The sequence below is a fragment of the Patella vulgata genome, chromosome 5 (genome assembly GCF_932274485.2).
Source record: "Patella vulgata chromosome 5, xgPatVulg1.2, whole genome shotgun sequence".
NCBI classification, from domain to species: Eukaryota; Metazoa; Mollusca; class Gastropoda; family Patellidae; genus Patella; species Patella vulgata.
In genome coordinates this window covers 35,208,378-35,226,374 of record NC_065883.2, presented here as the reverse complement: position 1 = coordinate 35,226,374, position 17,997 = coordinate 35,208,378, and the positions used below count along the sequence as shown (strand labels likewise).

At 37.8% G+C, this 17,997-nt stretch overlaps 1 protein-coding gene across 1 annotated transcript in view; it reads left to right on the top strand.

Annotated features, from left to right (window-relative positions):
• Positions 1-3,271: 3,271 nt before the first annotated feature.
• The window catches only part of LOC126820645 (protein dispatched homolog 1), an 80,043-nt gene continuing 65,317 nt past the window's right edge, over positions 3,272-17,997 (top strand). Inside the window, exon 1 of the mRNA XM_050548716.2 lies at positions 3,272-3,411. Within this exon, the coding sequence (XP_050404673.1) occupies positions 3,383-3,411 (29 nt within the window). The 5' untranslated portion in view covers positions 3,272-3,382. The remainder of the gene's footprint in view (positions 3,412-17,997) is intronic.

Here is a 17,997-nt window from a genome sequence, read left to right as displayed (position 1 = left end):
AACGACTGAATGTAAATCAGTTTATATACATTCATTTTACATTATTATGCTTTGCGACCCTTTTGTTTTCATTTCTAGGTGCCAAAGAATACATATTTAGCTCCTTTAAGTTAGGTTGGACTTCTCTGATCAGATTGGTGTCTGTAACTAATACCCATCTCTATCCTGGGTTAAATCCCACACTTTCTGCTCTTGTTACCACATCTTTGGTTTCTGATCGGATATTTGGACCAGCCAGTGGCGACTCTGCGCCTATGACAGGTACAAGCAGATTAAAATGGGATTCACATTTTGCTAATACGGTACTCCAAGGTTCAAGCATGGAGAGAGAAATGGGGTTTAACATCTGCACAATACGAACAAGGTCAGTTTTGGACTATTATAATTTGGTAGAATTTTATTTCAATAATTAACTTTAACCGTAGGTCTTTTATAAGCAGTGGGAGGAAAACGAAAGACACAGAAAAAAAGAACAAAGTTAGTCAGGCAATATTATTCCTTGTCACGTATACTAGTAAGTGTAGGATCGAAACCACGCCACTTGACTCAATGACAGACATTATGACCCAAAGCGCATGTTAGACAATGGACCTTATATAAGCTACATGATTAGACCATTCGTCCCCCCCCCCTCAAAAACTCAAGATCCATGCAAAGGACAGGAAGTGTTGGTTTTCACTGACAATGCGACCAATTCCCAAGAGGTTTATTATCTTCTTAGTATTTTTTCTTTTACCTTTGAAAAAATTATAGTAACCCAAAGAGAGACTGGGTAGGCTACTTTATAGATGACAGACATGGCACTCAAAGGTGCAATAAGTTATGCCTAACTAAAATAAAAAGATCTTTTCAGTTACATAGACTATAAAGCCCATAAATGTTAGCCCTTCATAGTTCATATATTTATTTCTATCAATGAGTTGAATGAGTTGTCATATCATAGGAGTAGTCTATATGACCTGCAGTAGAACCACTCAACCAGAACTGAAGCCGAGGCCTCCAAAAACAATGCTATGACTAACTATGAGTATGATTAGCCTATGATCTTGTCTGGCTAATACTATTTCAAAAATCAATTACATTTTTACGAATGCCAAGAATCAATCTGTGTCAAACCAAGATGTGTGCCTACTATAAACAGTACTTACCTAAAACTGCAATGTTTGGTATTGACTATTAATGTGCTCGATGCAGAGAGATTCCTCTTCGCCGCTAACGAAGACCGATGATGTCACCCGTATGTCATATTTACAGAAGAAATTCTGTATTTCTCAAATATTTACAGACTTGTGTCCGTTATCAGGATAACAGAACTGCACTGTAGGCGTTTTACAGAAACGAGTCTGTAAAAATTACAGAAAAGGCTTACAGCGTGGTTTTAGTTTTGTGTCCAGAAAACTGATACCTTGATAGTTTCAAAATGGCGTTCTATGTATTTTCTGTACTGAAGTAAAATTTATGGACTTTTCTTGGCCTACAGTATTAAACTGATTTGCCTTTTAAGCATTAATAAGAAGACTTATTTTGCACCATTACATACAATTACGTATCGCCAATACGATAAATCCCGGCATAATTTACAATTATGGATTTTGGAAGAGCTATTTGTGAATTGATAGGAAAGCTACCAGAGAGCAATTTGTGATTGAATGAGAATCGTTATTTAGTTTATTTAAGGGTAAAATGTCATTTAAAGTTCCAAAAAGCATTAAAGCACGATTAAATAGTTGCGTGATAAATTTATATTCTCTGGGCACCTGCATCTTGTCTAATACAAATCATAGTACTAGATATTTCGGACAAGTGCGTTGGCAATAACCACGAGCAAAGATAACGTTAACATTAAATTTGTCATTCAAGATGCAAGCTTACTTTGGTGGTCAGTAAAAATATATTCGATTTCACACAATTTCGGTATAGCAATATTTCTTATTTAAAGATTTATGAAGGTTTATTTGCACGACATAGACAGAAGTTTGTCCAATCCCCGCATACTCCCACTACTAGTAGCAAAGCTGGGTTAACAAGCTTTAAACGTCCGACGTGATACAGGAATGATTTGTAGTGTTAGTAGTTATGAAATAAATTAATTTTAATAAAGGCCCCCCCTTTGAAGGCAAAATAAGGGCTTATATACTGTTTTCTGCAACCTACCAATCAAGGGACGACGGTTTGCTCACATAATTTAAATAGTTAATTCAGAGTTTTAAACCTCGATGGCCGAAACGGTGTGCATTCTGGGTTCGCGTATCACGTTTTTTTTATTAAGGAACATAGTACCATTTCTTTACCTCATTCACATTAAATGCAAGATCTAGATAATCATATTCGTTTCTTTTTAATTATTTTAACATCCACAAAAAGATCAGGGTCCACTCTGAATTGAAATATTAGCTGTAGATCTGGAAGTGGATGCATTTTCCGAACTTAAAAAGCCATCAAAACGTTGTTGTTCCTTGTCAGACCACAACCTGGTCGCCATTGTAGATTGACAGATCTTCAAGAATCAGGAACAATCTAGTACCAGAAGCTTAATACTGGGCTATATCTATTTGTTAAGACCAGCTCAATTTTCGTCAAGGTCGCTGAGATGTAAATAAAAGATTAAGGCACGTGATTGTTGGCGAGATTTTTGGTTAGGGTAAGCATTAGGACTAGGTCCAGGGTGACCTTTAACCAAATTTGATGGTGGCCTTATCAATTAGATCAAACCTTTAATACTGTATTACATCAGGAATACATGTTTCTGACGCAACTGTAGATTGAAGACTGGATTTCTTTGCAAGCAGATGCCCGACACTTTCGCTTTATTTAAGTTCTGTAATGAAAACAAAACCCTTGTTGTCATTGTAATAGGAAAATCGTATGACAGTAGTTTTATATCTTGATTCTATTCTGATTGATAGTGCTTAACATTGATTAACTGTGAGGAAAAATAAAACCAAGCAGGCCATAAAAATTCGCTAGATGATTGTAATTTGTGATAGTAGTGAATCTTAACGGGTTATTTTCGGAGCACTATGCCAACATTGGCCCTGAAGAAATAACTGAAATTAGACGTAGGATAAAAATGCTGTCTGATTGCTAGTCGATATCATCAATTCGGCTGCCCACATTTGTTGAGCATCATTATATTTTCTTATAATAGCCAGTGAACCCTCGCTGAGCCAGTTCTCATTGATTGCCGACAAATATAGAAACACGAGCTAAATCTCTCGAATAATTTCAGTCGCAGTCCTTCTGTAGGGCCTCGTAACCATCTGGCACGTGGAGGGGAATCGGTTAACATCGTCAGCTAACATCGAGAGCTTCGTGCCAGACTATCGTGTTTCTTTATTTTGTGTCAGTATGACAAACTTGCTTTTGGAATAATAATGGCGGTATGGCGAGGGGTAATATGAGCGCTAAAGTGTAAGTATTATTTTGTTCAATTCGAACCTCATTGCCGTTAAATACCTTTCAAAACACATGAATACGAAAGATGTAATAAACAGGAATTTCAAAACAGACATGCATTGAATTCCATCATAGAAGACTGCTTTTAGTAAACCGAAGGCAAATTATACATAAATCTGATATTTTTATACGATTAAGATTTTCGATGTCTGATTATAGTTGATCATAGTTACAATCAGTAACATTTAATGCCTATAAAGGACATATCCAGCTATCATAAATAGCATATTATGTAGCCTACAGGATGTCAACCTTTTGTGAATTATCGCAATCTGAAAAATTCAGAAAATTGTTCACATATATTGTATACATGTGTGTTTGAGAAAAGGGTTGTTTGATCTACAATTACTGATTTGGATGCTGTTCTTAATCGTTAATTAAACCGGGTAGTTGAATTTCAATGTATTGTTTTCTTGCTGTCTTAAAAGTCACCTGTAAAATTAATTTGTAGTTTCGAATAATTTGCCTCTTGTAACAGTAGGTGTTTGTTTTGCAGCCATTTAATCACTCATGATAACACAAGTTGCATTATGGGTTATTAATAATTTCGGGCGATTATAGTTTGAATATTGACGGTAATGGTAAATCAAATAGTGGCCATAATCCAAAATGGTGTCTGATATATTATTAATTATACACTTACGCTTTATTAAAATCTACAGTATGAAAATTAATGGACACTATATGCTAAAATTTGAATTTCATATAGAAATCTATAGATTTAATTTTAACATATATTGTCGTCGCTCCTGTCCGTGCGTCCGTCCACATTATTTGTTTGTGGACCCTCTACAGGTCTGGTATTTTCATGGCCCGTACGTTTGAGGTGTCTAATAGGTTCAAGCTGTGCATCTTTACATCGGTTGGTTCTGGTTCAATCGATGTGAAGAGCTTTGCCAATCGGAACGGTCGTCAACAATCTCATTTGTACGGCCCATTTTGAAACATCCTGTATCCCCTATCCACCCCTGATGGGGGATCACGATGGCTAAGTGGGTAAGACGCTGGCTCGCTAGCCTGGAGGTCGGGTGTTCGATCCCTGCATTAATCGAGAAAGTTCATCCAGATTTTCCGGCGTGGTTCCCCCTTATCAGTGATGCAGGACGGAGGGCCTGACAAGGACAGCCGTCTAGTCGTTCAGATGGTACGAAAAACCGAGGTCCCGTGTATACATTGGAATACACGTAAAAGATCCTTTGACAGTTGGAATTTGATATAAGACTAGGCCGTAGTGCCGCTGTCCGGGCAAAATTTCCCTCATTTTGCGTATGCCCGTCTACATTAGCCCAGTTCAGAGCAGAACAGTGGGACGTTAAACCCCATTTGATTTCATTACACAAGTTTATGATACGACTTACGTGAGACCGTAAAGTAAGCAGGGCTTAATCAGGAACATACTAGTTTACATTTCCAAAATCATTCTTAAAAAAATTATTTTCTTGTAACCATAAATGATTTTTCTATTTTTCCGGTCGATGAATTGCGAACAATCTTTAATTTGATCGTTGACCCAAATACAATCTTCTATAGACAATATATGAAGTAACATTGAACCATCAACATGATTTCCACGGCCTTTATATGGTCATTTTAATATTGTACGACCAGGAGAGTCAATCCGACTAAGCCTCATAATTTCCCTTTATGAAACACCTTATATATTGTAACAGTTTGGCCTGCGCTGTTTAGAAGTAACACCATATTCACCATTTTTCTACAATTTATTCAATACAACCATAAGATAATTACACGACCATTATTTACAATAATCAGGTAACATTAGTGTTGGTTATAAGAATGGGTCTTGTGGGTGGTGGGAGATAACCATAACGTTACTTATATTCTAATGTCAAATGTCATGCCTGACAATGTTCAACCTGACAGTTGACGCTGCAAGTCCTGACAAGTTTGCCCTGACAACCCGCCATGCCTGACGGATTGCTTAGGCTCAACTACGTTATGATTATACAAAAACGTCAATCGGAAGTGTTATTACAAAGATCGTCGGTAGCGCCGTCATAATCCCTTTTGTCTGATCAGATTTAAGCGGTCCTTACAATAGGCTGCCGTAGAGCTATCTGCCGACATCGACGACATGACGTCCTTTTATAGGCTGCAGGCAGAGCTATTGACCAACCACAGGCTCGTTTTCTGCCTGACCAGGACTACGTTTTCCTGACAAGTTAATGTTTTACAATAATATGAAAATTAATAAAGATGTTCATAATTAATCATTGCATTACATGTAAATAACCTATTCTGAATCTAAAATCAAAGTAATGTACAATTAGACCAGCGCAAATACATTTATGAAGAAACACCTAGCCCATGAATCGTGTGTAAGGCTTAGCTTACAGCGACGAGGTCGTAAAGAATCGGAACTACCTCAGAGCAGCAAGTACTTCAAAATGCTTAATGAATTTAATATAATAATGAGATGTACAGAGTAAGTAACAAAAGTAACAAGCATTGTGAGGTCATGAATTTATTATAGCACATCATTAAATTAACGTGAGCATGACCATGTTAATATCAGTAACTATCCCTAGCAACCATATTACTACGCCCGTGGCGTCTGACTCGAATGCACAACCCGGTGTAACACAGTATCCTACGCTAACAACACATTCATATGTGGATATTATTTGACTTGCTATCGTCCCCTTATATCCAGTCGCATAGTAATACATCATGACATGCCTTACAAATCCGACTCTTAAGATACGACTTGCTGTCGTCAACTAAGTAGGCTACATTAGGCAAAACAAAATTGTAAACAATGAGAGCGTACAGCTCGTTCTATTTATAGTAACAATTAAACCTTTCAACAATGGCAAAGGCAACACTAATATCGTAATAATACCAACGATAAATACTTAACAAATGCAATAATAAAACAATGTGAAGATGTAACTATTGGTTCTTAACATGTGGTGCACGACATTACCATTGATCAGTGATAATAATTAAATCTACCCCCCACCCCCTACTTATCACAATATTATACATTGATCAATTTGGATATATTATCTCGGCGAAATATTGATACGTGTTACATCCATATATATATATATATATATATATATATATATATATATAATATACAAACAAATTCTGGAAACAGCTCTCGGGTGATATATAAATAAATAAGATGTTGGAAAAGAAAAAAACCCTACATATTTCAAGCTAGCGCTTTCAGTTCCATCGGAACCTCTTCGACATTGCCAGTGATCAGTGATAATGATATAATAATAATAATAATTAAATGTACCCCCACCCCCTACATATAACACTCTCCCCACCTTAAATACACACAATTCTCCTAAATTACGTACTAATTTATTAACACCGAATCTCACGATACGACTAACACAACGTCCCAATAACGTTATTTTAACGTCATTTTGATAACTACCAGTTCTTCTGTTAAATGTTTAATATTACTAGCAAAACATAAGTATGCTTTTAATTCTTCTTATCTGTATCGCGTAGCTGCACGTTAGAATAATCAGTATCGCGTAGCTGCACGTTAGAATAATCAGTTCGAAACACAATTTAAGTAAACAGTTCTTTCTATAATAGAAGCAACGATGAATGTTCACTGATCGGAAATCCCGACGCAAAACGTGATGAGCGCAAAAACACTTGTTTTTGTTAAAATATACCATAATTCTTCTGTGAAACGCGCACAGTGTTTTTTTTCTTTCTTGAAAGAAGTTCTATAATTTCACAAGGAAGCGACAACGGATTTGTTGTTGATCCAACTGGTCCGATATCCAATCAGTATTATTCTCCCTATGAACTGTTGCTGCTTCCATCATTTTTATGAATGTGACATCTTGATGTTGGGTAACGTTTCCATTTACAATCTTCTTAATCATCTCTTCGTTGCAATGGCGCATCTGGCATACTTGTTTCGAACTGCTGGTCAATGGTGGTCTGGCGGAGCCAGGTAATGACAGCATTTGGTACTTGGCGATGAGGTAGGTACGGTCCCAATTTTGTGTTTGGGCTCGTTGACTGTTAAGCTAGACGGCCATCGTTTCAAGTGCAAACAGCTTTTGATCGGGACTAAACTGTTCCCATCCTTGAGGTGGCCAGAATAATGTCTGTTGCGAAGCTTCTGAGTTTAGTTGAAATCTGGTAACACCTCTCCAGTCTCTTTTCGTAGGTGGTATCATGGGCATGATACTTTTCTTGAATAACGTCAAGATTCCTTCCTTATCACTGTTTACCTTTCGTGGAATATACTCAGATACATTGAGCGACAACGCCGGTGAAAGACTGCCTGCTGGCGTGTCAAGGACAGCATCGATGCTAGTTACTAGATTATTGCCGATAGAAAAGGCATCAGAAATCAGATCACGTAATTCTTCTAAATGTTGTCGGTTGTTGTTTATATCCATCGCAGTGTTCTCGCCAGGGAGTTTATGATGGCTTAAATCTGTGGTGTCTGCGGAAAGATTTGCTGGTTCGTCCGCCTCATCTGCATGTGGTGTGCTGGGGATATAATCTGTTTCTAGAACCGGAGTACTAGAAACAGGCATCGCCAATGCCCTACTAATGTGCATGAGGAATTCAACCGGAATACCCAGTGTGCCAGATATCTGTGATTCAAGTTTTAGATCCGGTCTTGCCATGGTTGTCATGTTTTTTGGAGGTATTATTATATTCTCCCCCGCAGCAGGCACGCTTCTGAACAAGCTGGTTATGGCCTTGGTGGATAGGTTTGGCGAAATGGATCATTTGTACCATACTGAACCGTCTTCGTTCAGCAATAAGGCCTCAAAACCCACTGGCTTCATGACGATGCTATGTATGGACAGTGACGTCTCTTCTATGGACGGGTTTTCGGGATCATAGTGACCTTTATTTGGTGGCGAGTTTCCTTCGTAATCGGGGACAAAACTGCTCTCACGGGGTATGATAGGTGCTCTGTCTCGTTTGTTCGAAGCTGAATCCCATCCCTGGACACAACATGACCTAAGAATTTAACGCTTCTCTAGAAACAGGTACACTTGCTTGGTTTTAACTGTAAGTTTGCATCTTGTAATCGCTTGAACACGAGTTCAAGTCTCAAAAGTGTCTGTTCAAATGATTTCCCCGGAAGAATAATGTCATCCATGTATAACAGACATTCCTCACACTGCAGACCACTGGTAGAGGCCTTGACTTGTTGAGAATACAGTCTGTTCCTTATCGGATGAATCCATTCCTATCTTCCAAAATCCAGAGTTCATATCAAGACAACAAAACCATTCCATACCAAAAAGTGAATCAAGACATTCGTCCATACGGGGTAGGCATCTTTTGTTATTACATGATTTAACAGCCTGTAATCAACACAGAACAGGTGGGTATTATCTTTTTTGGTTACCAAAACAACATTCGAACCTCAAGGACTGTTCGAGGGTTCTATAACACCTCGATCTAGCATCTTCTTAACCTCTCCAGCTTCTACTTCTCTCTTCCCAATTGGTAACCTTCGAGTTGAGAATCGAATGGGGACAGCGACTCCAGTATTAATTCGATGTAGCACCCTGTCCGTCCTTCCGAGATCGGCAGACCATTTCGAAAACACGTCCCCATACCTTGCTAACAGGACAGCTAATCTTTTCTGTTCATTTAGTCCCAGATGATCTTTACTCCGATTATATAGATCTTCTAAATGGGTTGGGATTTTCGGATTTTCTTCTGTTCCTGATTCTGATGTAATACTTCCGCATAAGCCCTCTTCTAATTATATAGATTCACATTTACCCAATCTCGCGTTTGGATAGACAGTCACCGGCATGATGGTTCTGGTTTCTGCCTTTATATCAAGGATATCAGGTAATGTTTCGACTGGTCCTAGTTCACTGGTAATCCCACAAGTAGGCGTCTTTACATCAATCAGCATACTGCTCTTTGCTGGAATATATGTTGTCTGAGTGGCGTAAATTTCTGCTTCTCCACCCATCCAACATGGCACGTAACCTTTCTTCGTTTCCATTCTCATTTTATCGTAGTCCAATTTGTTGACACGTTTCAAGAGAAAATCTTGACCAAGAATGGCTGGTGCGAGAATATCTCTTCCTCGGGCGTCTCAGCCGTCGTTTAATATAGATTCAATTATTTAGTTATTATTCTTCTCCCTGTAACATATTGTAACATATTTACACAAAATTTAATTTACATCACCACCACTCACAAAAGCCGGCGTTGGTTCGTATCCCACTTCTGACGCCATTGTAACAGTTTGGCCTGCGCTGTTCAGAAGTAACACCATATTCACCATTTTTCTACGATTTATTTAATACAACCATAAGATAAATACACGACCATTATTTACATTAATCAGGTAACCTTAGTGTTGGTTATAAGAATGGGTCTTGTGGAAGATGGGAGATAACCATAACGTCACTTATATTCTAATGTCAAATGTCATGCCTGACAATGTTCAACCTGACAGTTGACGCTGTAAGTCCTGACCAGTTCGCCCTGACAACCCGCCATTTAATATAATAATGAGATGTACAGAGTAAGTAACAAAATTAACAAGTATTGTGAGGTCATGAATTTATTATAGCACACCATTACATTAACGTGAGAATAATCATGTTACTATCAGTAACTATCCCTAGCAACCATATTAGTACGCCCGTGGCGTCTGAATCGACTGCACGACACGGTGTACACACAGCATCCTACGCTAACAATGCGTTCATATGTTGATATTTGAGACTTTTGGCAAGCGGAATTTTCCCATTCGTATCACGTATCCGTATCGTATACGTGATACGTTGCGTCAGTGTAGTTTTAGAGTTTTGGCCGATTTTCGCGTCGCGTACGTGTACGTCGATCAGCTGAGCTTAGTTCTATTACAGCATGATGGCAGATATCTACCAAGATCACCATCAGTACTAGTCAAGTAAGTGCCTATTAGAGCCGACAATTTCCCGGAGGGAATGAAATCACTCGACAGTCGCTGAGCTATTGAAAAAAAAAAAAAAAATCTTATTAAGAATCTTCGACTTCGACTCGACTGCAATTTTTGGTTTCACTAATTAATGTATCATTTCAGAAAGTTTATACCCCTTTACCACAGAATAAAATTATTTACAGATTTGCAAGGTTCCGCCTCCCTGAATTTAGCACGTAGATCAACCATCATGGTTAAAATCACATCAAATATAGGCCTACACCTTCGCTAGAATAAACAAAGATTCATAAAAACGCTACGATACAACATTTCAGCGTCTAAAAGTAGCAAAAAGACGGTATAAGGACACGACAATGTATGAAAGCTGTTCGATACGTGCTGCCGTATCCGTGTGCCGTATCACGTATGAGAAACACACACACATTGATGACGTCACACGCAAAACCCATACGGATACGCGATACGGACCAGAAATTTACGCTTGCCAAAAGTCTCTATTATTTGACTTGCTATCGTCCCATGTAGGGTGACCCGTGCACTCTACGGACAATTGGTCTGGACACGGCTAATGTGCACGCTTCGGTGGTTGTGTCTCGAACTATCAGCGGTGGAGTGTATGATACTATAAATAGCCATGGCACGTGCAATTCTCTACAAATCTATCAACTATTACAGCCGTAACAAAATCTATTGTTGACGACTTTGAATAGCAGTATAATTTAGCTTCTTGGTTATTACAGCAGCTTTAGAAATTACGTTCGTTTTATTTTTTAAATTGCTTTATCATTAACTGTACCGTTAAGAGCGGCATCTTTTTGTTTAGTACAAATAATATCTCTGAATCACTTTCGTTAACAGGAACATGATACTAGCCGTAGTTTCATTTTATTTTTACAAGTTTCTTAAAACAGTTGTTGAGCTGGCTAACGTGCGTGTTTCTAAATTCAATTTCTAGTTCCAGCTTTCTGTTATGTTTCGTAAAAAGGTAGTCTTGATTATCCCGACCTGTCAATCAGACGTAGAATGGTCGGTACACTGGTTAAGCGAGACTAATTTCACAACAAGGGCACGTAACCTATCTTTTACTCAAAAGTGTCTGGATGTTATGGACGACACTTGGAACCAGTTTCAGTCTATTATTTATAGATGATTAAATGGTCATAGCTTATTAAGTACAACATGATCGTTTATTTAGTGACTATAATTGTGTGAAACTGATTTAAGGCCTGGTATATATATATATATAAATATTGTGGCGTAATTGTCGAGATATTTGGAGACATGCATGCCGGCTCTAAGTAGGCCTACCGATGTTCTATAATCTAAGATACACTGTTTTCACAATGTATAAATTAAATGTAGCAAATCAAGCGCTATTAGAAATAAAAGAAAGCGTGTTTATACGGAAATACAATCCCCAACTTAATGTTAAAGTTTACCTGATGTAATTTATAAATATATTGACATATGAATATTTAAATATAAATATAGTGGACAGCTGAAGGTCATGAAATCAATTTCGTAATGATTGAACAGCTCAGTGACATCCAGAGTTGTCTTACTATGTTCCTTGTACCCAAAAACCTGGGGATAGACATCAAGATCATCAAATTTGAGTCAATAGTTATGGACTTGCGGTCATTTGGAGGTGTTGGCGGCCATTTTTGACATAATAGGCCAACATCATTTTTAATGATGTTAATGAGTTTTTTGCCCCCTAAAACCTACGGAAAGACACCAAGATCATCAAATTTGAGTTGATAGTTACTTAGTTATGATCATTAAGACGTTTTGGTGGCCATCTTTGACGCCATTTTGAAAAAAAACCCACTTTTCCGGGGTCCTACTTTGGTAAACTCTTATCTTCTATCTATCTATCTATATATATATTTGTGACTGTCGTTTGTCTGTCTGTCTGTCTGTCTGTTCGGGGTTGGCGGCTACACTGGGTCTGCCCCGAGTCTGAAATTTGGGGTATAGGGGTAGCTCGGACCGGGGAGTAACATAGGCCAGGTGGCGTTAGTCTACCACTTCCGGTTTCGGAGTTATGACCCCTCGAGCGAAGCCGGTCTGTTCGGGGTTGGCGGCTACACTAGGTCTGCCCCGTGTCTGAAATTTGGGGTATAGGGGTAGCTCGGACCAAGGAGTAACATAGGCCAGGTGGCGTTAGTCTACCACTTCCGGTTTCGGAGTTATGACCCCCCGAGCGAAGTCTGTTCGGGGTTGGCGGCTATACTAGGTCTGTCCCGAGTCTGAAATTTGAGGTATAGGGGTAGCTCGGACCGGGGAGTAACATAGGCCAGGTGGCGTTAGTCTACCACTTCCGGTTTCGGAGTAATGACCCCCGAGCGAAGCCGGTCTGTTCGGGGTTGGCGGCTACACAAGGTCTGCCCCGAGTCTGAAATTTGGGGTATAGGGGTAGCTTGGACCGGGGAGTAACATAGGCCAGGTGGCGTTAGTCTACCACTTCCAGTTTCGGAGTTATGATCCCCGAGCGAAGCCGGGTATCCTGCTAGTATACTAATATTTGTGACTCTCGTTTGTCTGTCTGTTCGGGGTTGGCGGCTACACTAGGTCTGCCCCGAGACTGAAATTTGGGGTATAGGGGTAGCTCGGACCGGGGAGTAACATAGGCCAGGTAGCGTTAGTCTACCACTTCCGGTTTCGGAGTTATGACCCCCGAGCGAAGCGGGGTTAGCGGCCACACTAGGTCTTCCCCGAGTCTGAAATTTGGGGTATAGGGGAAGCTCCGACCGGGGAGTAACATAGGCCAGATGGCGTTAGTCTACCACTTCTGGTTTCAGAGTTATGACCCCCGAGCGAAGCCGGGTATCCTGCTAGTTTTGTTATAAAGTACACTAAACCCTACTAGAATCACTTGAGAAACCTTTTGTCGCAATTTTTTGGGGGTTAAACTGTATTTTGACCTGACTATCATAATTTACACTATTTGCGTGCAAGGGGCGGCCATTTTGTCCGGCAGTTTTGGTCCGATTTTCACGAAATTCGAACTTAACCAACATTAGGGTGGTGAAACGGTGATATACTAAAACGATTTGTATAAATTGGGTAAAAATTGTGACCTCTAGAGGGACAAGCTAAAAACGCGATTTTTCGTAAAATCAGGGGCCATAATTCAGGAATTTACCATCCGATATGCGCGAATATCGAAAGGAAACAAGATATTTGGGTTATAAACATGCATTTCAAGTGTTATCAAAATCGGAACAAAATTGTGACCTCTAGAGTGTCCACAAGATGAAAACGTGATTTTTCGTACAATCAGGCGCCATAATCCATGAAATCATGGTCCGATACATGCCAAATATTGAAAGGAACCGAAAACTTTGGGAGATAGACCTATATTTCAAGTTTAGTCAAAATCGGATAAAAATTGTGACCTGTAGAGTGTTCACGAACAAATTGTGGGCGGATGGACAGGGACGACGACAATATACGCCCACCGTCCACATGAAAATGTGGGCGTATAAAAATTGATACTATTACAGACTGTAGACTGGCTTCCATACAGAGAATGTTTACTACATATTGTTAAAAATTTATTACTGCTATTATATGAACCACGATAAAAAAATTTAAAATCTCTTGTGTAATTTACAATCTATTGGAACATCATTACACATAACTTGTAAAAGATTGCCGTTTGTACGCTGGGTCAACAAAATAACCTTCTTGTACTTTTACGCCATGCTGTATAAAATAAATGAATATTTATGGATGGCCGAATAGTTAGTACGTGCGTGATGTATCATAAGGTCTGTCATTGAGTCAACTGGCGTGGTTTTGATTCCCTGGTTGTAGGTGACAAGGAGTAGGGTCCCCTGTCCAACCTCGTGGGTTTTCTCCGGGTCCTCCGGTTTCCTCCCACTGCTAAAGAACCTACGCACAAGCGAAAATTATTGAAATGAGATTAAACCAAATGTCAGTCCCGATATGACCTAGTTTGTGCCGAGTGGGCGCTAAACCCAAACTCTCTCTCTCTTTCGTAGGTGTGACAAAAGTAATGTCATCGGCGTGTGCTAAAGCGCCTACATAAATATGGCCTATATAGCAGCCCATTCCGATATTTTTACACCGAGACAATAACTCGTCTAGATAAATGGTAAACAATGTCGGAAACAAAACACCATCCTGTTTGACACCATTACTCACATTAAATTCCTACTAGTTGTGTCGCCCCATTTGACTCTAATTTAATTTTCTGATTTAAATACATATTTAAAAGAAATCTTGCAATTACAGGACAAATGCATCGAGACAATAATACTGTAAACAGTTTTACATAATTTACACGGTTAAATGCCCGGCTTGCATCTAGCAGTGCTACATAGATATCAGAACTCCTGTTATTATAATATTTTATAGTTTTATTAAGTACAAATGAAAAATGTGAAGTTGGGTGCTTTTCTTTAAAACCAAACTGCAAGTCTGAACACTGAAATACATCTTTGTTTTGTTCAATAAATATCCAATCAAAGAATTTACCAATGATGCTACTAAGAGCAAATGCCTCTATAGTTACTAGAATCATTTAAAGACTTCTTCCGGTTCTTTGGAATGAGTATGAATGAACATAGAACAAAGTTTCTAGGAGGGAAACCGTTTACTATCATGATAACATCGAAAAGTGAACAAATAAGGAGTGTGAAGCATGTATTATGTGATTTGAAGTTTGGCCAAGATTGCCATCATTTTTTCCATGTTCCAAATGATTTACGGCCTTAATAACATCGAACGCACACAAGACACGCTTACAATTATAATGTTTATTAATACTATTTCCAATTTCATTCTGAAGATTCAACATATCATCATTATTGAAGGACACCGAATTAAATAATTCGTCGTACTTATTACAAAATCGATTACCCATGTTCTCTGCACCTATCTTACCATAAATCGTATTAGGTAGAGAATTACATGACCCACTTATTTTCTTAATTTCATTCCAAAAAATCTTTGTCTATTGCATATTAAACTGTCAGCAAGTTTGTTAGAACAGATTATATCTTTGTTACGCTTAAACTGTCTTAATGCCTAATGGTATTTAGCCCTTGTTGTTCTACGCATGGTTGCTAACGTGCCAGATTTGGGGGAATTGTTGTCCTTCCATAACGTTACGTCATAACAGAGGAAAATGACATATGTAAAATATAAAAATCTAAAACGAAATAACATTAATTAAACATCAAACATAATTGAAATAATCACCCCTTAGCATTCAAAATTGGGTTATATTTAGCGATAAAGTTGCTTTCTTTGGTTTCCAAGAGATCATTATCACTAATATTGACCTTGTACAAAGGAAAAATCTTGAATTGACTTTTACCACAAATATACAAATGTTTTCTCACCGGCAAGACTCTTTTTCTTGCGAGTTTTATATAAGAACGATATTGGTTAATTCGTAAATTCAACTGATCCGTAGTTTTTTCAAAGTACTTGCCATTACAACCATTACATATAAATAAGTAAATTACATATTTCGATTTGCAATTCATATTTTGTTTTACTGAGAATTTAACATCTTTAATAATTTGGACAAATGTTCCTTCTAATATATCGAACATGTCATACATCGTAGGTCCTCACACATGGATACACGGGGTACCGAAATATCAGAATCAAATTTTGATGATGTTAATATTCTTCTAAGATTTTGAGGTTGTTTTAGACTATTTACAATTTTTTAATTATTTAGGATGTATTTTAATTTACGACTATTGTTCTCTAAAATATCCAACCGCCCCTTTACAATGGACAACCCTCTTTCTTGAGAAGGGTTTTCTGGGATCACCAATTATTTAGAGGCGTTTTCTATAGCAATATTTATCACGTTTAAAGGATAATGTTGTTTTATAAGGAATTACCTTAGCTCTTTCAGACGTTTTGGTTTATCTTCTTCCGAAGATACTATTGTACATATCCGCCTTGCAAGATTATAAGGAATATTCCTTTTATTATGCGGTGGATGACATGAACGAGAGTCTAAGTATTGGTGTGTATCTGTGGTTTTATAAAATAAGTAGGTTCTTATTTCTCCGGTGGATAAAAGCCTTACTGACACATCTAGAAAGTAGAGACTGGTTATGCTTTTTTCGATCGATCGTAAAATTTAAAATTTTGTTCATCGAATTTAGCAGGGAATGAGGGAGAATAAGGAGTTCTGGATTATTTGGTAATATTATGAAACAATCATCCAGAAATCTCCTCCATGCTGCTTCAATGAACAATTGTGTTTCACGACCAAAATGCAGCCCAATTTCAGAATACCACAATTCTTCCAAATAGCCAATAGTTTGGTGCCCATATCAACCCCTTTAATTTGATCATAAAATTGCCCAGCAAAATAAAAAATATTATTTGACAGAACAATTTTAAGTACTTCTACAACAAATGACTTTGGAAATCTTATTGGGCATTCTGTATCCAGCTTATCTATCCAGTAATCTACAGCCTTTAATCCAAGATCTTGTTTGATGCTACTGTATAAATTTTCAACATCAAAACTGACTAAAATGCTGTTAGCATCTACAGATTCTGGTAGTTTGCATAAAAAGTATATGTCATCTCGTATGTACAAAAAGGTTTTAGGATAATATCTACAAAGTTGCTCAATCTTTGTGTACTACTATTACCCCCCCCCCCCCCACACACACACACACACACACACTCCCTACTACGGGACTGAACTTTAAATCAGCTGGGTCTAAAATGGTTATGATAGCATTGTTTTGCGTAGATACAGCTTTCTGTATAACGTTACTTTTATGCACTTTGGGCAGACCATAGAAATTTGCATGCTGGGAATCATAATTTGTGAGATAATTTGTTTCTTTTGACGTTAATAGAGCTTTGTTTGCTATCGTGAAATTTATTACCTTTAACTTTTCGTTCTATAATGTCGGTAGTAAGTTTGTAATATTCTTTATTATTAAGAAGTTCACAGATCTTATTTTGATAAATGACTTGTCTGCTTGTTTTATTATAATATTAGGATTTTTGTTCAAATTATTTTTATTTTTCCTTTAATAAAAATTAATGTTATTTCGTTTTTATATTTTACATATGTCATTTTCCTCTGTTATTGCGTAACGTTATTGTAACAGCATAGTAACGTATTAAAATGGCCTGACAATTTGTTTGATAACGATGAAAGTACTAGCCAAAAATTTAATTTTTAGTGTTTTTTTCTCTAATATTTCAATTTTACTTATGTACAATGTTGTATAAATATATCTTGAAAGGTAGAAGCATCACACACCACAGATACGTCACAGTGGATGATTCAGCTTTCAAACAATCGAAACGATTGACAAAACCCTTCACATTGATTGTACCAGAACAAACCTAATGTAAAGATGAATACATATACAGGACTCTCCGATAGGTGAACCTGTCATTGGATCTGACTCTTACATGTAAACAATGAAAAGTGGCATCAGCACAAATTGTACAACGTACCTAGTTTCTCCCAGTATAATGAAAAAGATTATTTTGTAATTTCAAAATTCATTGATGGTTGATGCAGATGATGTTTATCCGTGGAGCTTATAGTTCTTGTGGATCTTTGATACATTTTGATAATCAGTCATATA